The sequence below is a fragment of the Protopterus annectens genome, chromosome 12.part0, assembly GCF_019279795.1.
Source record: "Protopterus annectens isolate FY-2018-M chromosome 12.part0, PAN1.0, whole genome shotgun sequence".
NCBI classification, from domain to species: domain Eukaryota; kingdom Metazoa; phylum Chordata; order Ceratodontiformes; family Protopteridae; genus Protopterus; species Protopterus annectens.
Window position 1 is genome coordinate 296,922,599 of NC_056746.1, and position 19,975 is coordinate 296,942,573.

Genomic DNA, 19,975 nt, shown 5'->3' on the forward strand with positions numbered 1-19,975 from the left:
CTTGCTGGAGGTGATTTCAAGACAGCAGTAACAGTGAGAGGAAAGTACAGTTTTGTACCTACCATAAATGTAGATGTCCGAGAGGTATGCATCTGCAGTCCTAACAAATGGGTTGTCCTGGCCTCAGGCAGCCCTTCGGTCGGCCGGATTCCAAAGTCTGGGTCTGGCCTCGGCTGGTGTCGCACTTCACCCGACGTCATAGCTGCAGTTCTTCGGGTATAAAGGCATCAGCCGACGCCATTTTCCTCAGTGTTTCTTGCCCCAGATGCCAGATGCCCTCTAGGAAGGCTAAATTTGGATAAATGCAAATGTTTCCAAACAACAGAGAGCAAATAGAAATAAACATGTATATACATATATACAAACAAATACACCATAATAGATTCCCCCAGCTAGCTACAAGATGGGCAAATACCCTAGGAGTACCACAGTGGGGAAGGAGGGTGGGTAATCCTGACTGCAGATGCATACCTCTCGGACATCTACATTTATGGTAGGTACAAAACTGTACTATGTCCTTCAAGGATGCATCTGCAGTCCTAACAAATGGGTAGAATACCATAGCCAAACTGGGGAGGAGGCCCTAACAAGATTATGGTGTAGTTAAGATCCCTTGCAAAACAGCAGTGGCAAAACCTGCTCGGGATCTGGAGTATAAGGGTAGATTATAATGCTTGGCAAATGTATGCACGGAGCTCCAAGTAGCAGCCTCTAAAATGTCTTTTGTAGCCACTCCTTGTAAAAAAGCTGTAGTAGTGGCTGTAGCCCTTGTGGAGTGAGGTCTGATATTCTCTGGAGTTGCCTTTCCATGATAAGAATAACAAAATCTAATGCAATTTCCTATCCATTTTGAGATTGTCTGTTTTGAAATTGCTTTTCCTTCCATGCCTGTGGCATATGCTACCAGAAGCTGGTCAGTTTTTCTATTGTTCTTGGTTCTGTCCAGGTAGTAGCGCAATTGCCTATGCACATCCAAGGTATGCAGCAGTCTTTCTCCCCTGTTCTGTGGGTTGGGGAAGAATGTAGGTAGGTGGATTGCTTGGTTTAAAGATACCCTGGAGACCAACTTTGGCATAAAGGTAGGATTAGTTCTCATGGACACTCTATCCTGATGGAAGATAAGGAAGGGTTGCACTGCCATTAATGCCTGTAATTCAGAAACCCTTCTTGCTGAAGTGATTGCAAGCAGGAAAGCAGTTTTCCATGATAAGTACTGTAATTCTGTTGTTGCTGCTGGTTCAAAAGGGGGAAGTGTCAACTTTTCTAGCACAAAGTTCAAGTCCCATGTAGGCAATGGTGGCTTCCTTGGTGGCTTTACATTTTTGATTCCTCTCAGAAACTGCCTGAGTAGAGGATGAGAGAAGACTGGAGGATCCATGTTGTATTCTGCTGAAATAGCTGATGCATGAATCTTAATGGAAGAGTAAGACAAGCCATTGTGGAAAAGCTCTGCTAAGTATTCCAGGATGTTAGCTATGTTTACCAGTGCTACATTTTGCCCTTTTGCTGCACTCCAAAAGAAATATCTTTTCCATTTCGCTGAGTAAGTTTTTCTTGTTGAGGGTCTGCAAGCTTCCAAGATAATGTCTTTAACCCTTTTTGATAAATCTGGGTTATTTTGTCTTATGCAATGCTCCAAGCAGCTAGCTGCAGTGTTTTCAGGTTCGGATGCAGGGTTTTGAAGTTGTTCTGTGTTAGCAGTAAAGGAACCTGGGGTAGAGGCCATGAGTTCGAGACATACTCCTCAGTAGTGGGTACCAGTGCTGCCTCGGCCAGTCTGGAGCTATCAGGATGATCCTTGGGTGGTCTTCTTTGATCTTCAATAGCACCTTGTGCATCAAAGGAAGAGGTGGGAATGCATATGCTGTCAGGTTTTCCCAACTGAAAGATAGGGAGTCCACCTTCCAAGCAAGTGGGTGGTATGTCCTTGTGCAGAATTTTTTCAATTGGTGATTGTGTGGGGATGCGAATAGGTCTATTTCTGGTAGTCCCCATTTCCTTGTGATGGATTTGAAGATGTCTGGATGCAGCATCCATTCGTGGGCATCCGTGGTAGTCCTGCTTAAGATGTCTGCTAGTATGTTCTCTTTCCCTGGCACAAATATTGCCTTGAGCTGTATGTTGAGGCTTAGGGCCACATTCCAGAGATCCATTGCCATCTGGCATAAAGGATATGAATGTGTGCCTCCCTGTTTGTTGATATACCACATAACTGTGGTGCTGTCTGTCCTTATCAGCAATTGTCCCTGTTGGAGAAACGGTCTGAATGCCTGAATTGCCAGTTTTACTGCCAGCATCTCTTTTTGGTTTATGTGTAGGTTTAGCTGGTCTTGAGTCCATAAGCCTTGTATGCACTTGTCCAGCATGTGTGCCTCCCAACCAAGGTCTGAGGCGTCTGTGGTGATAGTCTGGCTTGGTTGAGGGCTGTGGAAGGGCAGTCCTTTGTTCAATTGACAGGCCTGAGCCCACCATCGGAATTCTTGCTTCAGGCATGGAATTATTGGAATTTGGGTTTCTAGGCTGTGCTTGTGCTGAGACCATAAATTCCTGAGGTACCATTGCAACTTTCTCATATGCAGTCTGGCATGTGGGATCAAAATTATGCAGGATGCCATGTAACCCAGGGCTTGCAGGACTTTCCTTGCTGTAAGCTGGTTCTGCGTTGTTAATGCCATGAAGTAGAGTGGAAGGTGCTTTTGTTTTTCTGCTGTGAGGGATGCCATTTGATTTGATGTGTCCAGTTCTGCACCCAAGAAAGTTATCCTTTGGGATGGCAGCAGTCTTGACTTTTTTATATTGACTGTGTATCCCAAGGCTTGCAGTAGATGAATGACCCTTTTCAAGTCTTTTGTTAATTTGTTTTTGTTGTCCGCTTGTAACAGGCAGTCGTCCAGGTAAGGGTAAATTTGAATTCCCTAAAGCCTGCAATGAGCAATTACTGATGCCAGGCATTTCGTGAATACTCTGGGCGCAGTAGATAAGCCAAAAGGCAATGCTGAGAATTGATAATGCTCTGATCCTGCAAGAAATCTGAGGTATCTTCTGCAATTTGGTCGTATGGGGACGTGCAGGTATGCCTCCTTGAGATCTAGAGTTACCAGCCAAGACTCCTTGCCCAGCATGGGAAGAAGCTGCTGTAGAGTCAGCATTTTGAATTTTGGGACAATGAGGCATGTGTTCAGTGCGGACAGGTCTAGAATAGGTCTCCATTGATTTTCCTTCCTTGGCACCAGGAAAAGTCTGGAGTAAAATCCTTGCCCTTGTTCCATAGATGGTACCTTTTCTATAGCTCTCATCCTTTTTAAGTTGTCTATTTGTTCTAGAGCGTTTACCATTTGATTTGGAGGTAGGTTTGGCATTCCTCTCTTCCTTGGTAGAGTATGGAAGTGAAACCTGTAACCTTTGTCTATTGTCTGTAAAATCCATTTGTCTCCTGTAATGCAATGCCAGTTTACTGAAAATAAGGCTAGCTTTCCGCCTAAGGGTGCTTCTAGTTGTTCCCTGGTAGGCGGCTTCAGAGCCAAGTCACTGTGATTGTCCTGTGGAAGTGGTAGTGGCTGGGTCTGCAGCAGTACTTCGCTGGTTGTTAGACTGCCACTGACGTCCTCTGTAGGCACCTCTGGATTGACCTCTGCCTCTTGTGCGCCTATTCCTGCCACTCTGTGCTCTGTTGGAGTCTGGAAAGGACCAATTCTTGGAAGGCCAGTTCCTACTAAACCTTGGAGGCTGGACCTGTAAGAAATCCTTGACTGTCTGGACAGATTTTGCTTTCTCTTCCACCTTCTTAAGCACTTGCTGTGCAGGAGAGCCAAACAAATTGTGTTTATCCATGGGAGCATCTAGGAGCTTTGATTTTACATGGTCTGGTAAGGACTGCTCTTTTAACCATGCATGCCTTCTGATCACTGTACCAGTCATAGCTGATCTAAAGGAGGCCTCCAGTGCATCATAGCCGCATTTTAAGGAATGATTACTGACCTGCTGTATGTTATGTACCATTTCCTGAAGAGACTTTCGGTCTAAAGGTTCAGGTGAGGAAATTTTTTTTAGATAACTGATCTAACATAAATTCCTGATACTGAATCATGTGGAATTGACAGTTTAAGGCCCTAGCCGAAAGAGTTGCAGAAGTATAAACTTTTTACCCCATCTCCAAGGCCCTAGATTCCCTTTCAGAGGGAGTGGGTTTTGGCAGAGGTAGCTGCTACCGCTTTGGGGCCCTGTGAAACAGTTTCAGGATCTGCAAAGGAGCCTTACACAAGTGATTATGTGTGTCCGGAACCCTGTAGTATCTGTCGGGCTTAGCAGGGGCTGGAGGGAGTGAATCAGGAGCAGTACAAGCATCATTAAATGCATCATCCACAACTGTAAGTACTGGAGGAATGGCTAAAGGCCTATGCTGTGGCAAATGCAAGTTCTAAGCCTTTTCCTAGAGTCTGAGAAATCCTGATCCTGCCATTGAAATTGTTCCCTCATAGCATGCAGGGTTTCCCCAAAGGAAAATTCCTCAGGAGGAGAGGCAGAAGGAATGGAGTCTTCTGCATCAGAGTCCTCATATGGAGAATAAGGGCCCTCAGGAGGGTTTGTATTTTCTGATTTGTCTGAGGAGTAATCAGTGGAAACTGGCTCAGGGGTTCTGCTCTAGGCCTCTTCTCTGGACGACGTTGAGAGGCCCTATCAGGGTGAGACTGGGATCCCCTGATCAAAGAAATGAGATCCTCTGCTAGACTAAGCATTTGAGTACTAGAGCTAGGCATGTGAGAGGGGGCTTTAGTAGGCACGGCCTTGGAAGATTTAGCTGCTTTAGCCCTGGCAAAGGCCTTAATTGACATGGATGCAGGGGGCCTAGCAGCTCCACGTGCAGGAGTAGATACATCTAGGGGAATAGTATCTGATAAATCGTGAGAAACTGTAAGAGCAGGAGGAATTTCAGTAGCAGATTCAGCCATGCTGGAAGAGGCCTCGGTAGTAGGAGGCATGCTTTCGGCCGAAGGAAGAACCGCAGACTCGGTTTCAGCCGAAACCGAGACACTCGCGGTTGGCTTAACCGCGGTTTCGGCCGAAACCGCGGACCACGAGTGTCGGTCCTTTTCCTTACGCTTTTTAGCTAAATGCGAAGTCGGAGTCTCCGACGGCATGATATAAGCAAAAGCGGAGCTGAAAAACTCCTCGGCAAACTCCGACCGACGTCTAAGCGTCCGTCGGTTGAAGGAAGCACAGGCTAAACAAGCTGCTACGTCGTGGTCTGGGCCTAAACAAGGTAGGCAGTAAGAGTGGAAGTCTTTATGAGGTATTTGTTTCCCACAAGTTAAACAGTTATTCACTTTTTCTGACATCGGCTGAGGCAAGAAAGAGTCCCCAACGGGGTACTTAGCTTTTTAGAAGTCTTCGGTAGTAGTAATCTCTGGATCTGACCGACCGGCACTTGCGAACAGCTTCTGCTTCGGGAGCCACGCGGCAAGAAAGACAGAGGAAAATGGTGTCGGCTGATGCCTTTATACCCGAAGAACTGCAGCTATGATGTCGGGTGAAGTGCGACACCAGCCGAGGCCAGACCCAGACTTTGGAATCCGGCCGACCGAAGGGTTGCCTGAGGCCAGGACAACCCATTTGTTAGGACTGCAGATGCATCCTTGAAGGACATCGGCAGTTTTTTTTGTTTGGTTTATTTTTTTTTTTTTTTTTACAAAAATACTACAAAATACACAAATAAAAGCAGGAAAACAGAAGTGATCATTCACTATAACTTAAGCTAGTGCAATTTAGCAATAAGTACTTAACGTTGCCTTGATGGCACTGGATACATGTAAAACACTTCTGGAACACAGGTTAGGATGCCAAGCTTTGCTGAGCTCAGGGAAAATAAGGAGGAGACATGTAGTAAAGGAGGTTTACTCAAGAGCTGTACTGGTTTGCTGGGTGGGCACTCAATATCAACTAGGGCTGCCACCTTTCTTTGTGGCTAAAACCAGAGAAAGGCCACACTCCTTGCATCACCGGTAACCATGCCCATACCCATCCCCTCTATCATCCACATTCCACCCATTTTGTGACGTCTTTAAGACATCAGCTGATGAGGAATGCCCTCTTTTTTTCTGTTCCCGATGCATGCTTTCTGCCGATTTACTATGCTTTTCTGTAAAAAGACATAGTAAATCTGACGATTTAGCAAACGCCGATAGTCTGTTTCTTTTTTTAAACAGAATACCGGAGTTTGTACAGTGTTCTCTGGACTACCGGACAATCAGTTTGATTTCCAGATAGTCCGGAAAAAAAACAGAGTGGTGGCAACCTAGTATCAACACACAATTGTGAATGAAACAAGACAAAGGCCCAGTAGGGTTTAAAATACAAATGCATAGCCTCTACAAATAATTCTACTTGTGGAAATAGAAGTGCAGTATAATGCAGAAACACAATCTTTCCAAAACTGCAAATTAAGCTACAAGACAAAGGTCCAAGAACAAATTAAAAGTGCAAACTGATAACTTTTTTGGCTAAAATGTGGGAAAAAGGCAGAAAAGTACAAATAAGTATCCCCACACAGGTCACTGTAAGTACAAGTTTAATATTTAAACAGAACTGAAATAATTTTTTTTTCCTGTTTAATGAAAAGCTTATTACTCACATTGCAGGGTTTCCACATCTCTTCAAGTCTTGCATAAAAGACCCTGGGTGGGGGTCAGATTTGTGCTGGATATAGTAGATTAACTAGACAGGGATCCATTAAATAAAGCTAATAATGAAGCTCTTTCAGAAATTTTAGCTTAATGTCTAAGTGGGGTATGGGGCAGACACAAAGAAGAGAGGATCAGAAACCCCTCCCCTGGCTGGGATGCATTATCCTTCTCCCTTTTTTATTCTAACATGACATCACTTACAGTTTTAGGCTTCACCCTCCTTTGCTGTAGGCAAGAAAGTTCTGAGGTTTGGCATGTCCTTTTGTTCCCCCCAATTCTAACATGTCTTAGCATACTAAAGATGGAAGTATGGTGCACAAGAAGGAGCTTGAAGCTTTGTAGACTTGCCAAATGTACAGTATCTTTGGCAAGATATGTCCCATATTGTAATGGCTACAACAACAGTGAACTAATTAAGAACATCTAAACAGGTTTTGCCAATGCTCTTTTAAGAAGGACTCCCAGAGGTCTGAATCAGACCTGGTATCAGCAAAAGGCCTCAACAAGTGTGTGTGTGTGTGTGTGTGTGTGTGTGTGTGTGTGTGTGTGTGTGTGTGTGTGTGTGTGTGCGTGCGTGTGTGCGTGTGTGCGTGTGTGCGTGTGCGTGTGTGCGTGTGTGTGTGTTGGGGGGTGCCGGGTTTCTCAAAGTAAGCCCAAATACTATATTGTTTTGTCTAAATAGCACTCTCATGTGAAATAGCCAAATTAAACATATTCATAAACATAAACTCTTACTGGTACAGATTGTCATACCGTATGAATATATTCTCTTGCTAATGAAATTCTTCTGTTACACATTCAGTAATTTATACAAGTTTATAGTTTTTTATTACAGGATTCCTATCAGTAAAGCAAACTGAAAAAAATACAAATAGAGGACATTTACCCATGAACAGGAATTCGCAAAAGCTTTTCCATGTTAGAAAGAATTATACTTAAAATTTCTGGAGAACGATATGAACCAAGTTCGGTCACTATGAGTGCCTTTGAAATATCTGAAAAAAGAAGGAGGCAGGTATCAGTGAAATCTGTTAATAAAAACTACAACTTTTACTACAAAAAGAATATAATCTACAAAAAAAAAAAAAAAACTACAGGAACATTTAATGCAGATTAGGTTTAATCTAGCTAATGAGCCTTTTTTCCACATTAATAAGGTAATGTCTCCAAAATGTTGTGCCCATGTCACTCCAAGTCAGCTGATCATATAGGACTCCTTTCCTCCAGGAAGTAAGAGCACAATGGCTATACAAGACTATGTCCCCAGTGTTGTGCCTGTTACATGTGCACTTTCTATTGCAGGTTTTTCAGTCTCCACTGGTTATACAGCAATTCAAAATACTCCTCACCTATGCAGAAATGCTGAGCAAGAAAAGATGCTTATTTCCTCCCTACCTTAGATGCCTGTATGACAAAAAAGATGTTAACTGAACCCACGTCATAAGCAATGCAAAAGTACAGCTGTGTACATTTACCATAAATGTAGATGTTCAAGTGTATTCACTGTTGCAGTCATCACATTTGGGTTATCTGCTTGCAGTAGCCCTCAGTCGGCCTGATTATCAAAGTCTTGGGTCCTGCGTCGGTTGCTGTCTCATCTTCCATGACATCAGGTAGTCAAGGGTATAAAGCATGCAACCGACGCCATTACATCAGTTTTTCTTGCCCCAGACGTCAGGTGCCCCCCTTAATGGGAAGCAATTAAATATATATACAAGGTTATACCTCCAACAAAAAAGCAAATACACCAAAAAGCTTTTAAGTATAGCAAAGGAGAATAGAGGTATAGCCAAAAGAAGTCAGGGGACTGGAGGAAGGGTAACCAGGACTGCAACAGTGAATACACTCGAACATCTACATTTATGGTAAGTGTACAAAACTGTACTATGTTCTTCATGTTTCACTGTTGCAGTCATCACATTTGGGTAGATTCCCAAAGCTAAGAATGGGAGGAGGAATTCAGATAGCATTCGGACCAGCTATAAGGCCCTGCAAGACTGCAGTGGCAAAGCCAGCTCTAGATTTAGAGAAAATTGGCAAATGGTAATGCTTGGTGAAAGCATGTACAGAAGTCCAGGTAGCAGCTTCTAGGATGTCTTTGGTAGGGACACTTCTGAGAAAGACTGTAGAGGTAGATGCAGCCCTGGTTGAATGGGGTCTAATCCTCTGTAAGGTAGTTTTTCCATGGTGCTTATAGCAGAAATTGATGCAACGGCCTATCCATTTAGAAATAGTTTGCTTTGAAATAGCCTTCCCCTCTGCCCCTGCAGCAAATGCCACCAGCAGTTCAGATTTCCTTTGAGGTTTAGTCCTGTCCAAATAAAATCTAAGTTGTCGGTGCACATCTAGGGAGTGCAGTATCCGTTCCCCTCTGTTCTGTGGATTAGAAAAGAAGGTTGGCAAATGAATGGACTGATTAAGAGCCACACTGGATACCACCTTGGGGATGAAAGAAGGATTGGTCCTGAGGGACACCCTGTCCGCATGAAAGATGATGAAAGGCTCCACTGCCATAAGGGCCTGTAATTCAGATACCCTTCTTGCTGAAGTGATTGCTAAAAGGAAAGCTGTTTTCCAAGAATGGAATTTTAACTCTGCAGTTGCAGCTGGCTCAAAAGGAGGAAGAGTGAGTTTTTCCAATACAAAATTAAGGTCCCAGGCTGGAGTAGGGGCTTTCCTGGGTGGTCTTAGGTTTTGGCCCCTCTGAGGAACTGCTTGAGCAGTGGGTGAGAAAAGAGGGATGGTTCTGTGTTGTAATGAGCTGAAATGGCTAAGGCGTGAATTTTGATGGAGGAAAAGGAAAGGCCCTTGTGAAGCATCTCAGTTAAGTATTGAAGAATCTGAGGTAATTTGGGCACTGCTGTGACCGTCCCTTGAGTTTGGTTCCAGGCACAGAATCTTTTCCATTTTTAAGCATAAGATTTTTTAGCACTAGGCCTCCTTGCCTCCAAAATGACATCCAACACTTGTTTACTGAAGGATGGTAACGGAGAGATTAGGTAATTAGCCAGGCTGCCAGGTTCAGGGTTTGATGCTGGCGGTGCAGAATCTGGCTCTCCTGCTGAGACAGCAAGGTAGGGGTCTGAGGTAGGTGCCATGGGGCCAGCTGTGACACACTGCGCAAGAGGCGGTACCAGTGTTGGCATGGCCAGTCTGGTGCAATCAGTATCATCCTTGGTTTGTCCTGTTTAATCTTTAGTAGTACTTTGAAGAGGACAGGCAGAGGAGGAAAGGCATAAACTGATAGATTTTTTCCAGCTGAAGGACAGAGCATCCACTTTCCAAGCTTGTTTGTGGGGAGTCCTTGTGCAGAATTTGTCCAATTAGTAGTTCTGGGGGGAGGCAAACAGGTCTATATCTGGGATCCCCCATTTGTTGATCAACATGTTGAAAATCTTTGGTTCCAGTTTCCACTCGTGTGGGTCCATGAGATTTCTGATTAGTTCGTCTGCCAGTGTATTTAGCTTTCCTGGCAGGAACTGAGCCTATAGATGAACTTGGCAGCTCAAGGCTGTGTTCCACAAAGCCATGGCTAGACTGCAGAGGGGGTAAGAATGAGTACCCCCCTGCTTGTTTATGTACCACATAACAGTGGTGTTGTCCGTCTTTACCATTAATTGTCCTGGAAGAATGTGGTCCTTGAAGGCTGTCAGAGCATTTTGTACAGCTAACATCTCTTTTTGATTGATATGCAGGTGCATTTGACTCTGGTTCCATTTGCCCTGAATGCACTTCCCTGCCAGGTGAGCCCCCCATGCATAGTCTGATGCATCTGTTGTTATGGTTTGGGCGGCAGGGGGTAGAGTGAATGGTAGTCCCTTGTTTTGGTGGCAGGCCTCTGCCCACCAAAGGAATTCTAACCGTAGGCAAGGTATGATAAGAATCATTGCTTCTAGATCCTGAGAATGTTGACACCATAGGCTTTTAAGATACCATTGTAGTTTCCTCATATGCAGTCTTGCATATGGAATTAGTAGAATGCACGAGGCCATGAACCCCAGGACTTGCAGTATTTGCCTTGCAGATAGCAGGGTTTTTGTGGCCACTAGTTTGAAGTAAGTTGTCAAATGAATTTGTTTCTCTGGCGTGAGGAATATCATCTCGGAAGTTGTGTTCAAGCTTGCTCCCAGGAATATAATTTGTTGACAGGGCACCAGATGTGATTTATTTTCGTTTATGGAGTACCCCAGACAAGTTAACACCTTCTGTACAAATGCCAGATGATTCAGAAGCATGTCCTGGCTTTCTGCCTGAATTAGACAATCGTCCAGGTATGGGCATATTTGAATATTTCTTTGCTTGCAAAATGCAATGACTGGAGCTAGGCACTTTGTGAATACCCTGGGCGCAGTAGATAAGCGTAAGGGCAGTGCAGAGAACTGAAAGTGCATGCAGCCTGCTTTGAAGCATAGGTATTTTTCTGCAAGAATCCCTGATTGAGAAGTGCAGGTACGCTTCCTTTAAATCCAGTGTTGCCAATCAGGCATCTTTGCCTATCATGGGAAGCAATTGGTGAAGATTTAGCATCTTGAATTTTGGAATCGCCAAGAAGGTGTTTAGGATAGACAGTTCCAGGACAGGACGCCATGAATTGTTTTTTCTGGGTACCAGGAAAAGTTTTGAGTAGAAACTTTGTCCCTTTTCCTCTTCTGATACAGTCTGAATAGCCTTTAATTTTAAGAGAGAGAGTACTTGCTTTTGAGCCCCTGCCCACTGATTTGGGGATAGATCTGGCCAACCGTTTGGGGTTGGTAACGTGTGGAAGTGAAATCTGTATCCTTAGGAAACTGTTTAAACCCATTTGTCCTGGGTAATGAGTTCCCAGTTTTCTGCTTGCAGAGCAATCTTTCCCCCTAAAGAAGCAGTCAGTTGAGAAGTGCTTGGAAGTTTTAAAGTTAAGTCATTGAGACAGCTTACCATAGGGGGGAGTCTTACTACTCCCTGATTTGGAAGTGGGAGCCCCCCACTGCTTAGTCCTGTGCGTACCCTGGGACTGAAGCCTGGGTGTTTTGCTGGTTCTGGGTTTGAACTGAGAAGACCTGGAAGAGGCAGGAAAGGACCAATTTTTTTGAGGGCCAATGCCTACTAAATCTAGGAGGCTGCACTTGTAAGAAATCTTTAACAGTTTGCATAGATTTAGCTTCTTCCTCCATCTTTTTAAGAACTTCTGCTTTGTCGCCAAACAGGCGGTCCTGATTTAAGGGAGCATCCAGCAATTTAGTTTTAACATGATCTGGCAAAGATTGCTCCTTAAGCCAAGCATGCCTTCTAAGTACAGACCCAGTGACAGAAGGATGCCTCTAGTGAATCAAAACCACATTGCAAAGTATGTTTTCCAACCTGTTCAGCAGAATGCATTAAATCCTGTAAATCCTTATTTTCAGCACAATCAGGAATCAACATAATTTTCTGTTTAAGCAATCCAATAATATTCTGCTGATACTTAAACATATGGAACTGGCACCTTAAGGCCCTGATGGCCAAGGTTGCAGAGGTGTATGCCTTCTTACCTCATCTATCCAGGGCCCTGTAATCTCTATCAGAGTGGGTAGAATCTTTGGCAGTAGTAGCCTTAATGCCCTTGGGTCCCTGTCAAATGGTCTCAGGATCTGCAGAAGGATTTTTAAAAAGGAACTTGTGAGAATCAGGAACCCTGTAATATCTATCAAGTTTTCTGGGAGCAGGAATTAAAGAGTCAGGGGCCAAGCTAGATTCTGAAAAGGAATTGTCAACAATGTCCAGCACAGGAGGGATAGCTAAAGGCCTGTGTTGGGGCAGGAGTAAGAAATCTCTAAGCCTCTTTTTAGAATCAGAGTAATTCTGACCTTCCCAGTGAAAATGCTCCCTAAGAGTATGCAAGGTTTCACCAAAAGAAAAATCCTCTGGGGGAGAAGCAGAGGGAATAGAGTCCTCTGCATCAGAATCCTCACAGGTAGATAAGGGTAAATCCTGGTCATCAGAGGAGACAGAAATTTCAGAATCCTGGTCAGAAGTATCATAAGCAAATTTAGTCCTGGGTCTCTTAGAGGGGGAAGGTTGGCTTCCCCTGATTTAAGTAATAAGGTCTTCAGCCATTCGTATCATTAGTTTTTTAGGCATAGAGTCCTGACCATGCGGTCTGGGTGTCAGTTTCCTAGGCATGATTCGAGTTTTAGGCCTAGAAGAAGAAGATGGCATCGGTTTAATATGCAAGTCAATAGGCCTGAATACACCCTCAGAAGCCGGTGCCTGCACAGCTGCTCTGGACCCATCCAAGGTAGAGACATCCGCAGGTTCCAAAGTTGAACCATCTCGCAGCATGCCGGACTCCGAATGGGTCTCAGTAGTGGCCTGCGAATCTGAAGTAGTGGGTATCAGGGTCTGCAAAATCGCCTCACTGAGTACCGGCGAACTGGCAGCTAGATTAGGAGAAGCATCGTTGGCAGCTTTGGACCTAGGCGGCCTGTCTCTGTCTTTATCTTTGCGTTTTTTCGGAAAGTCGGTAGTCGGGTGGCTTACCGAAGTCATATCTGGATAATTGAACCGAGTAACAAAATATTTAGCAGCAAAAATGTTCAGACAACGAATAGTTTGTGATTTAAATAAGACACAAAACTGACAGCGAGGGACGACGTGGTCAGGGCCTAGACAAAGAATACAGTACGAATGAAAATCTTTATCAGGTATTTGCTTTCCACAAGAAATACAATTATTGACTTTTACTGACATTGGTTTAGAGCAAGAAAAAGTTTGCCCAATGGGGTACTTAGCTTTAGTTGAAGACTTGGGTTCTGAAACTCGAAAATGAAAATTTCAGGAGTCGACTGACTGGCACTTGCGAACTGCTTCTGCTTTGGGCACCGCACGGCAAGAAAGACTGATGTAATGGCATTAGCTGCATGCTTTATACCCCTGACTACCTGACGTCACGGAAGATGAGACAGCAACTGACGCAGGACCCAAGACTTTGATAATCAGGCCGACTGACAGCTACTGCAAGCAGATAACCCAAATGTGATGACTGCAACAGTGAAACATGAAGAACATCAAACATAATATACCTATACCAATAGCTAGTAGCATATGTCCTAATTTAAGAAAAATATTTTTTGCCATTTTTGTTAACACAATACACCATGTTTAAAAGTACCATTTATTATATAACATTTCATGTAGTCCATACTACATGTTTTTTGTTTTTACTTGCTTATGTTTGTAGACTAGAATGTCCATCTGAGCATTTCAGTGGAGTCCAAGAAACATCTGAGTACACAAGTTTGTGATATTATGAGAGAGCATACTATTCAGAGCGGTATAAACCAAGATAACAGCATGTATTATCATACAGACAGATAACATATACTAACCATATGTAATATTCACTGTAAAGGATATTCAACTATGTCTATGTATCATTTGATAAGTAAGTAAAAAAACTGCTCTCATGCATAACTACAGTTAACAGCGGAAATAAAAAAAGACAGTGAACTGAAAGACTGAATGGTGTTACTGCACTAATACTTACAGTGGTAACTATAAGGACATCTTCACCTAGCATACATGCTGCAGAGACATACAGGATGTATAAATAACTTTTCAGAGAAATTGCACATACAAACACTACTCAGACAACTAGTATATAAACTACAGACGTCTACAGTAAATGACTAGTTAACTAGTAGCACTGAGCACTGTAAATTAAATTAGCATCAATAAAAACAAGGTACTGTACAAGTGCAAACTCTTAAGTTGTTAAACACAGAGAACTGAATAATTTGGAACACAGTTTTACATTACATAAAAAGATTCTAAATCACATCACATTACAAATTGCACTGTTTCTGAAGATATCACGAAGGCTTTCTATTCATGGATACAATTTAAAGCATAAAGTAGCTTGTTCCAGAGTTTTCCAAGTTATATTCAACAGCATGAATCTTCACATTTCCTCCTTGCTTTTGGGATATTACTAAATGTTTAAATATTCCAGTTTCTTTTGTGCCACACTTGAGTAGTATTCAAAACAGGGCACCTGGGAGAATGTAGGGATTTATTAGCAAATGCTAACTGATTCTGAACTAAAGACTGTTGCTTGTTACATTCACATCTGATTTCATTAATTTGTTCATATCCAAAACAATAACACAGACGCATATAAAAGAACACTAAATAGCTATCAATTAAGACAGGTGAACAATAAATAAATAAAAGTAGATCTTTCTTGAAATGAAATTTGATGGGAAAGTATACAGCATGGCAGGTATCCTAGGCATATGACAGCTCAAACAGGTACGTTTTAAGGAGCTCAAAGACAGCTAAAGTGGAGGAAACTCTCAGAGAGAAAGGCAGGCTATTCCGGAGGCATGGACATTGGAAAGCAAAGGCAGGGAAGCCAGAGTTTTCAAGTAGCACTTCACGAACAGCCAGTTGTCCCTGTTAGGCTGATCCTAGGAAAAGGACTTTGCTGGTACCAGTCAAAAAGTTCTCGTAAGTAGGTCTTCAAAGATTGCTACACTGAGTATTTGAACTCTGCAGTGACAAAACTGAGAAGTTGTTAAAAAAGATAGTAATTCATTTGGGTAAACTTCTGTTTCTGCCTAGAACACTGCATGCATGCCACCAAAGAAGAAATCTAAAGAAAGTAAAGAAAAATCAAATCAGAAAAGGAGAAGGAAAAACTCTGGTTAGGAAGACACTTGTAGCCGCTCAGCAAAAAACAGTTCCTCCAGTATTTTAGAGGAAATAGATAAATCAAATGCACACAGATGTGGTTTAAGGGAGACACTGGATGAATATTAAAAAGTCAAATGGCAGAAGGTGGAAGAATTACAAACTTTAAGTAGCTATTCAGATGGGTAGATAAAACTGCAGAAATTACAGACTGAAATTAATATAAAACTGGCTTATCAAGAGCAGATGTCTCAAAAATAGTACAGTTAGAAGATAATACAAAAAGAAAACTTAATAGTTTTTCATATAACAAAGAAACTGGAAGGAACAGACTGCATTAAGTTTTTGACAGTACATGTACGCAACTGGACTGGTGTTCCACAGTATGATTTGTTACGTAAGAGGGCACTTCCTGTGTATGCTCCAAATCTGGCCACAAGTAAGCAGCAGAGATATATATTAGTAAATATGCAATCATACCAGCAAAAAGAGCTGCTCCTGAGAAAAATGAGATGATGAGGAAGCAGGGGGAATTCAACAAATAAGGAGAGAACAGAATTTGGGATGCAAATCCTTAAGGAGACTCACAACAGCCAAACAAAAAAAAAGAAGTTATGTACTCACCATAACGGTCTATCTGTGCTGTTGCCTCTCATTTGCTCTTCAACCTCTGGGCTTCGGATCCGAGCATCAGAGCTGACTCAGCTGCATACCAAAGCTCCAGGCTCCAACATCTGAGCTCTTCCTGATGCTCGACTCATCCAAATCCCTCAGACAGAGTTTGCTGCAGCATAGTATATCACATAATCATGGGACAAGTAAACAGGAAGAAGTTACCTAGATGTAAAAAGATAAGTCATGTGGGAATATTTCAGGAGCTCAAAGGTCAGAACAGAAGTATCTGTCCAAAATTTTCTGTTAGGCCCTTCAAAAGGTAGGGGGATGGAGGCAGGGAAGGTTAAAGCATAAATGAGAGGCAACGACACAGATGGAATGTTGTGGTGAGTACAAAACTTCTTTATCTGATGTTGTTGCCTTCATTTTTCTTCAACTTATAGGACAGAGTCCCTGCTATAGAAAGAACTTGGGCACCCCTCAAGGAAGGGTATTCCGGAGCACAGCAGAACCAAAGGATGCCCTATTCCTAGAAATAATGACTAATTTGTAATGGGAAATAAAGGTATGATGATTTGACCAAGCAGCAGTTGCACAAATTTCATCAATGGGAAGTTTCGACCAGAAGGCAGAAGAGGTAGAAACAGATCTAGTAGAATGGGCCTTAATGTGGCAAGGTAGTTATCCAATGAGCCAGGGTAACCTTGGAGACTGGTTTACCCAACCTGGACTTAGAAAAGGACATGAAGGGTTGGTCAGATTTCCTGAAGGTTTTGGTTTTATCTAAATAAAAGCAGAGTTGTCTATGTACATCCAATGCATGAAGCAGATACTCTCCCTTGTTTTGAAAATTAGGGAAGAAAACAAACAGATTGATAACTTGATTTATGTTAGCCTCAGAAGTGACCTTCGGCAGAAAGGAAGGTTTAGTGTGCAAAGTAACTCTGTCCTTGTGAAAAATCAGATATGGAGGCTTGCAAGACAAAGCCTGTAACTCAGATATTCTCTTGAATGAAGTAAGAGCCACCAAGAAAATGGTTTTCCAGGCCAGAAACTTTAAATTTACCTTAGACGAAGGTTCGGGGGGGGGGGGGTGAAACTAAAGCATGTAAAACCAAGGTGAGGTCCCAGGGAAGCAAAGGGTCATTAATAGGAAGACATAGGAAAAAGGTACCTTTCAAGAAGGCCTTGCATAATTTAGATGATGCTAAAGCAAAAGGATTTTCCCCCATGTGAAAACTGGAAATGGTCGGCAGCTGCACTTTCACCGTAGAAAAACTAACCCTGTTAGTAAAAAGATATGCCAAGAAATCCAGCACAGCTGAAACTGGTGCAGAAAAAGGATCTAGATTGCTCTGATGAGTCCAGATGGAGAACCTCTTCCACGTACTATTGTAAAGCCTCCTCGTGGATGGTTTGTGTGCCGCAGTCAAACTTTTTCTAACTCGGGAAGAAAGCCCAGGGGTTGTAACCATCATTGGAAGTGGAGTAACCAAGTGGTTAGTTTCGGGTTCAGAAGATCTGGATGGAAGTGTCCTGAGGGATGGGACAACAGGTCTGGAGAGGCATCCAAGGTGGACAAACTAGGTGAGACCAATGGCAGGGGAACCAAACCTGTCTGGGCCAAAAGGGGGCAATGAGGATGACTTGGCACTTCAACCTCTGAGCTTTCTGCAGAAATTTGGGAATGAGCGGAAGAGGAGGATAGGCGTAGAGCAAGCTGGGGGGCCAAGCATGGACTACAGCTTCTCTCAGGCATTGTCCCTGAGGAGAGAGAGATCAGGGCAAAAAACTTGCTGATCTCAGTGCTGGAGGGAGACGCGAACAGAATGCAGCAAGGTTGACCCATTCTTGGAAGATCACATTTGCCACTGAAGGACTGAAGACCACTCATGAGGCATCAGATTGGTCTTGTTGAGCCTATCCGCCTGGATGTTCGACTTCCCCGAAATGTGAGTTGTTATAAGAAAGTGGTTGGAAGAAGTCGCCCATTGCCACAATCTCATGTCCTCTCGACACAAAGGATAAGACCTGGTTCCTCCTTGCTTGTTGATGTACCAGATCACTGACATGTTGTCTGACTAAACAGCAATAGTTCCCATTGGAAGAGAGGAATGAAGGGCCTGCAACACACCGCTCTCATCTGCAGAATGTTTATATACAAACTGGTCTCTAGGGGGGAGCACGTCTTGGACCATTTGTATGACCCCCCCCCATCTGATTAGGGATGCGTCCATGGTCACAGTGGCCGTGGGAGGAGGTAGAATGAACGGGTGCCCCTGGAGAAGCTCGTCGGATTGGATCCACCAAATGAGAGACTGTTTCCAAGCTCATGAGATCCAGATTAGGTAATTTAAAGAGCAATGTAGGACAGACCATTGTACAGCTAAGGTCCATTGAAGTATTCTCATGTGAAGGCAAGCTAATGGCACCATGGTGATTGTGGCCACCATGGACCCCAAAACCCTTAGGATAAGACTTGCGTGGGGGAAGGATGTCCATTATCTGTTTGACATGAGCTCTCAGACTGGAAATCCTGTCAGGAGGTAGGAAGGCTTGAATAGTGTTGAAACATGCTCCGATGAAGTCTATGACTTGGACTGGGTGAAGATGGGACTTTTTTAGGCTGACAGAAATGCCCAAGGTCAATGTTAGATGGAATAAGTATTCTCTGGCTTCTACAAGTCGATGGCTGGTGGGAACTGTTAGGACCAATTGTCTAGGTAAGGAAACACCTGGAATCCTTGCAGTCTCAGGTGAACTAACATGACTGCCATACAGTAGGTGAACACCCTGGGGGGCTGTGATGAGACCAACGGGCAGTGCTCTGAACTGATAGTGATTGGCTCCCAGCCTGAAGTGGAGATATCTTCTGGAGCACCTGTTCATCTTGATGTGATAGTATGCGTCCTGAAGGTCTATAGAGCACATCCAGTCATCCTTCTGTAGGAAGGGCAGAATGGACTGTATTGTGACCATTCAGAACTCTGATTTGGCAACTGACTTGTTTAGAGAGGTGAGATCCAGAACGGGTCTGAGGTCCCTCATCTTTTTAGGCACTAAAAAGAATTTGGAGTAAATGCCTGATCTGAACTGGTCTGGGGAGACACTTTGGATGACTGTTTTTGAGATCAGCTTTGAAATATCTAATGCTGCAGCCTCCCATTGATGGGTGGAACATTGGGTAGGATCTTGTTTGATGAGGGTTTTTGGAAAAAGGGTATGGAATAGCTTCCGAGGCAGTTGGGTGTAGAGAAACATCCCCGATTGCCTCCAGAGTTGAGCAGTTGGGCAATCCCTCAGAATCGCTGATTAGGTCTGTCCGAGAAAGAATCTCAAGACCCTTGTTTCATCAGACCTCCTCTGCCATGAGGGCAGCATCTGCCATTATAACCATTTTCCCCCTCTGCCTCAGTGAAAAAGCTCCCCTTGTGAATCCGGAAAAGGACCTTGTGATTTACGGAACCACAGAACTTCCTACCTCCATGATGGTTCCTTGAAAAGGTCAATTGAGGAGGACAGAAGAGCATTCTGATGGCAGACAAGTTCTTTCTGTCCTTTTCACTTTGGGAGAGTGTGTCTTTAACTGTTGGAATGAAAAGTGTTGATCTATCAAAAGGAGCGTTAATGAAGGACACCTTATAGTGTTTCGAAAAGTCACACAGCCTCATCCAGGCATGGTGAAGGGTTGTCATTCTTAAGGAAAAGGTCTTTTTTTCCTCAGCAGACATGGACCCTGGGAAAGAAGTAGAGAGTTCCTTAACTTAGTCCCTCTGTAGCCTGGTTACGTGTGCCAAGTAGTTCAACACTAGCAAAGCGAAGGTCGCTAAAGCCTAAGCTCCGCTTTCCGACCCTGTCCAAAGCCCTAAACTCCCTATTAGGGGGATGGACAGTGGAGCTCTTCTGGGTCAGCTGTTTTTTGGTGGCAGCTGCAACCACCATGGCTTCAGTGGGAATTCCCTTAGTCCAGTGTGGGTGGTCAGAAGAGGCACTAAGGATCATATCGGGCCACTTGGGGATTGGTTCCACTG

The 19,975-nt window shown here is 43.6% G+C and overlaps 1 protein-coding gene across 3 annotated transcripts in view; it reads right to left on the bottom strand.

Moving 5' to 3' along the window:
* The window catches only part of IMPA1 (inositol monophosphatase 1), a 450,995-nt gene that overhangs the window by 204,307 nt on the left and 226,713 nt on the right, over positions 1-19,975 (bottom strand). For all 3 annotated transcript variants that reach the window (XM_044089366.1, XM_044089368.1, XM_044089367.1), the window contains exon 7: positions 7,567-7,675. In XM_044089366.1, coding sequence (XP_043945301.1) covers positions 7,567-7,675 — 109 coding nt within the window. The remainder of the gene's footprint in view (positions 1-7,566; positions 7,676-19,975) is intronic.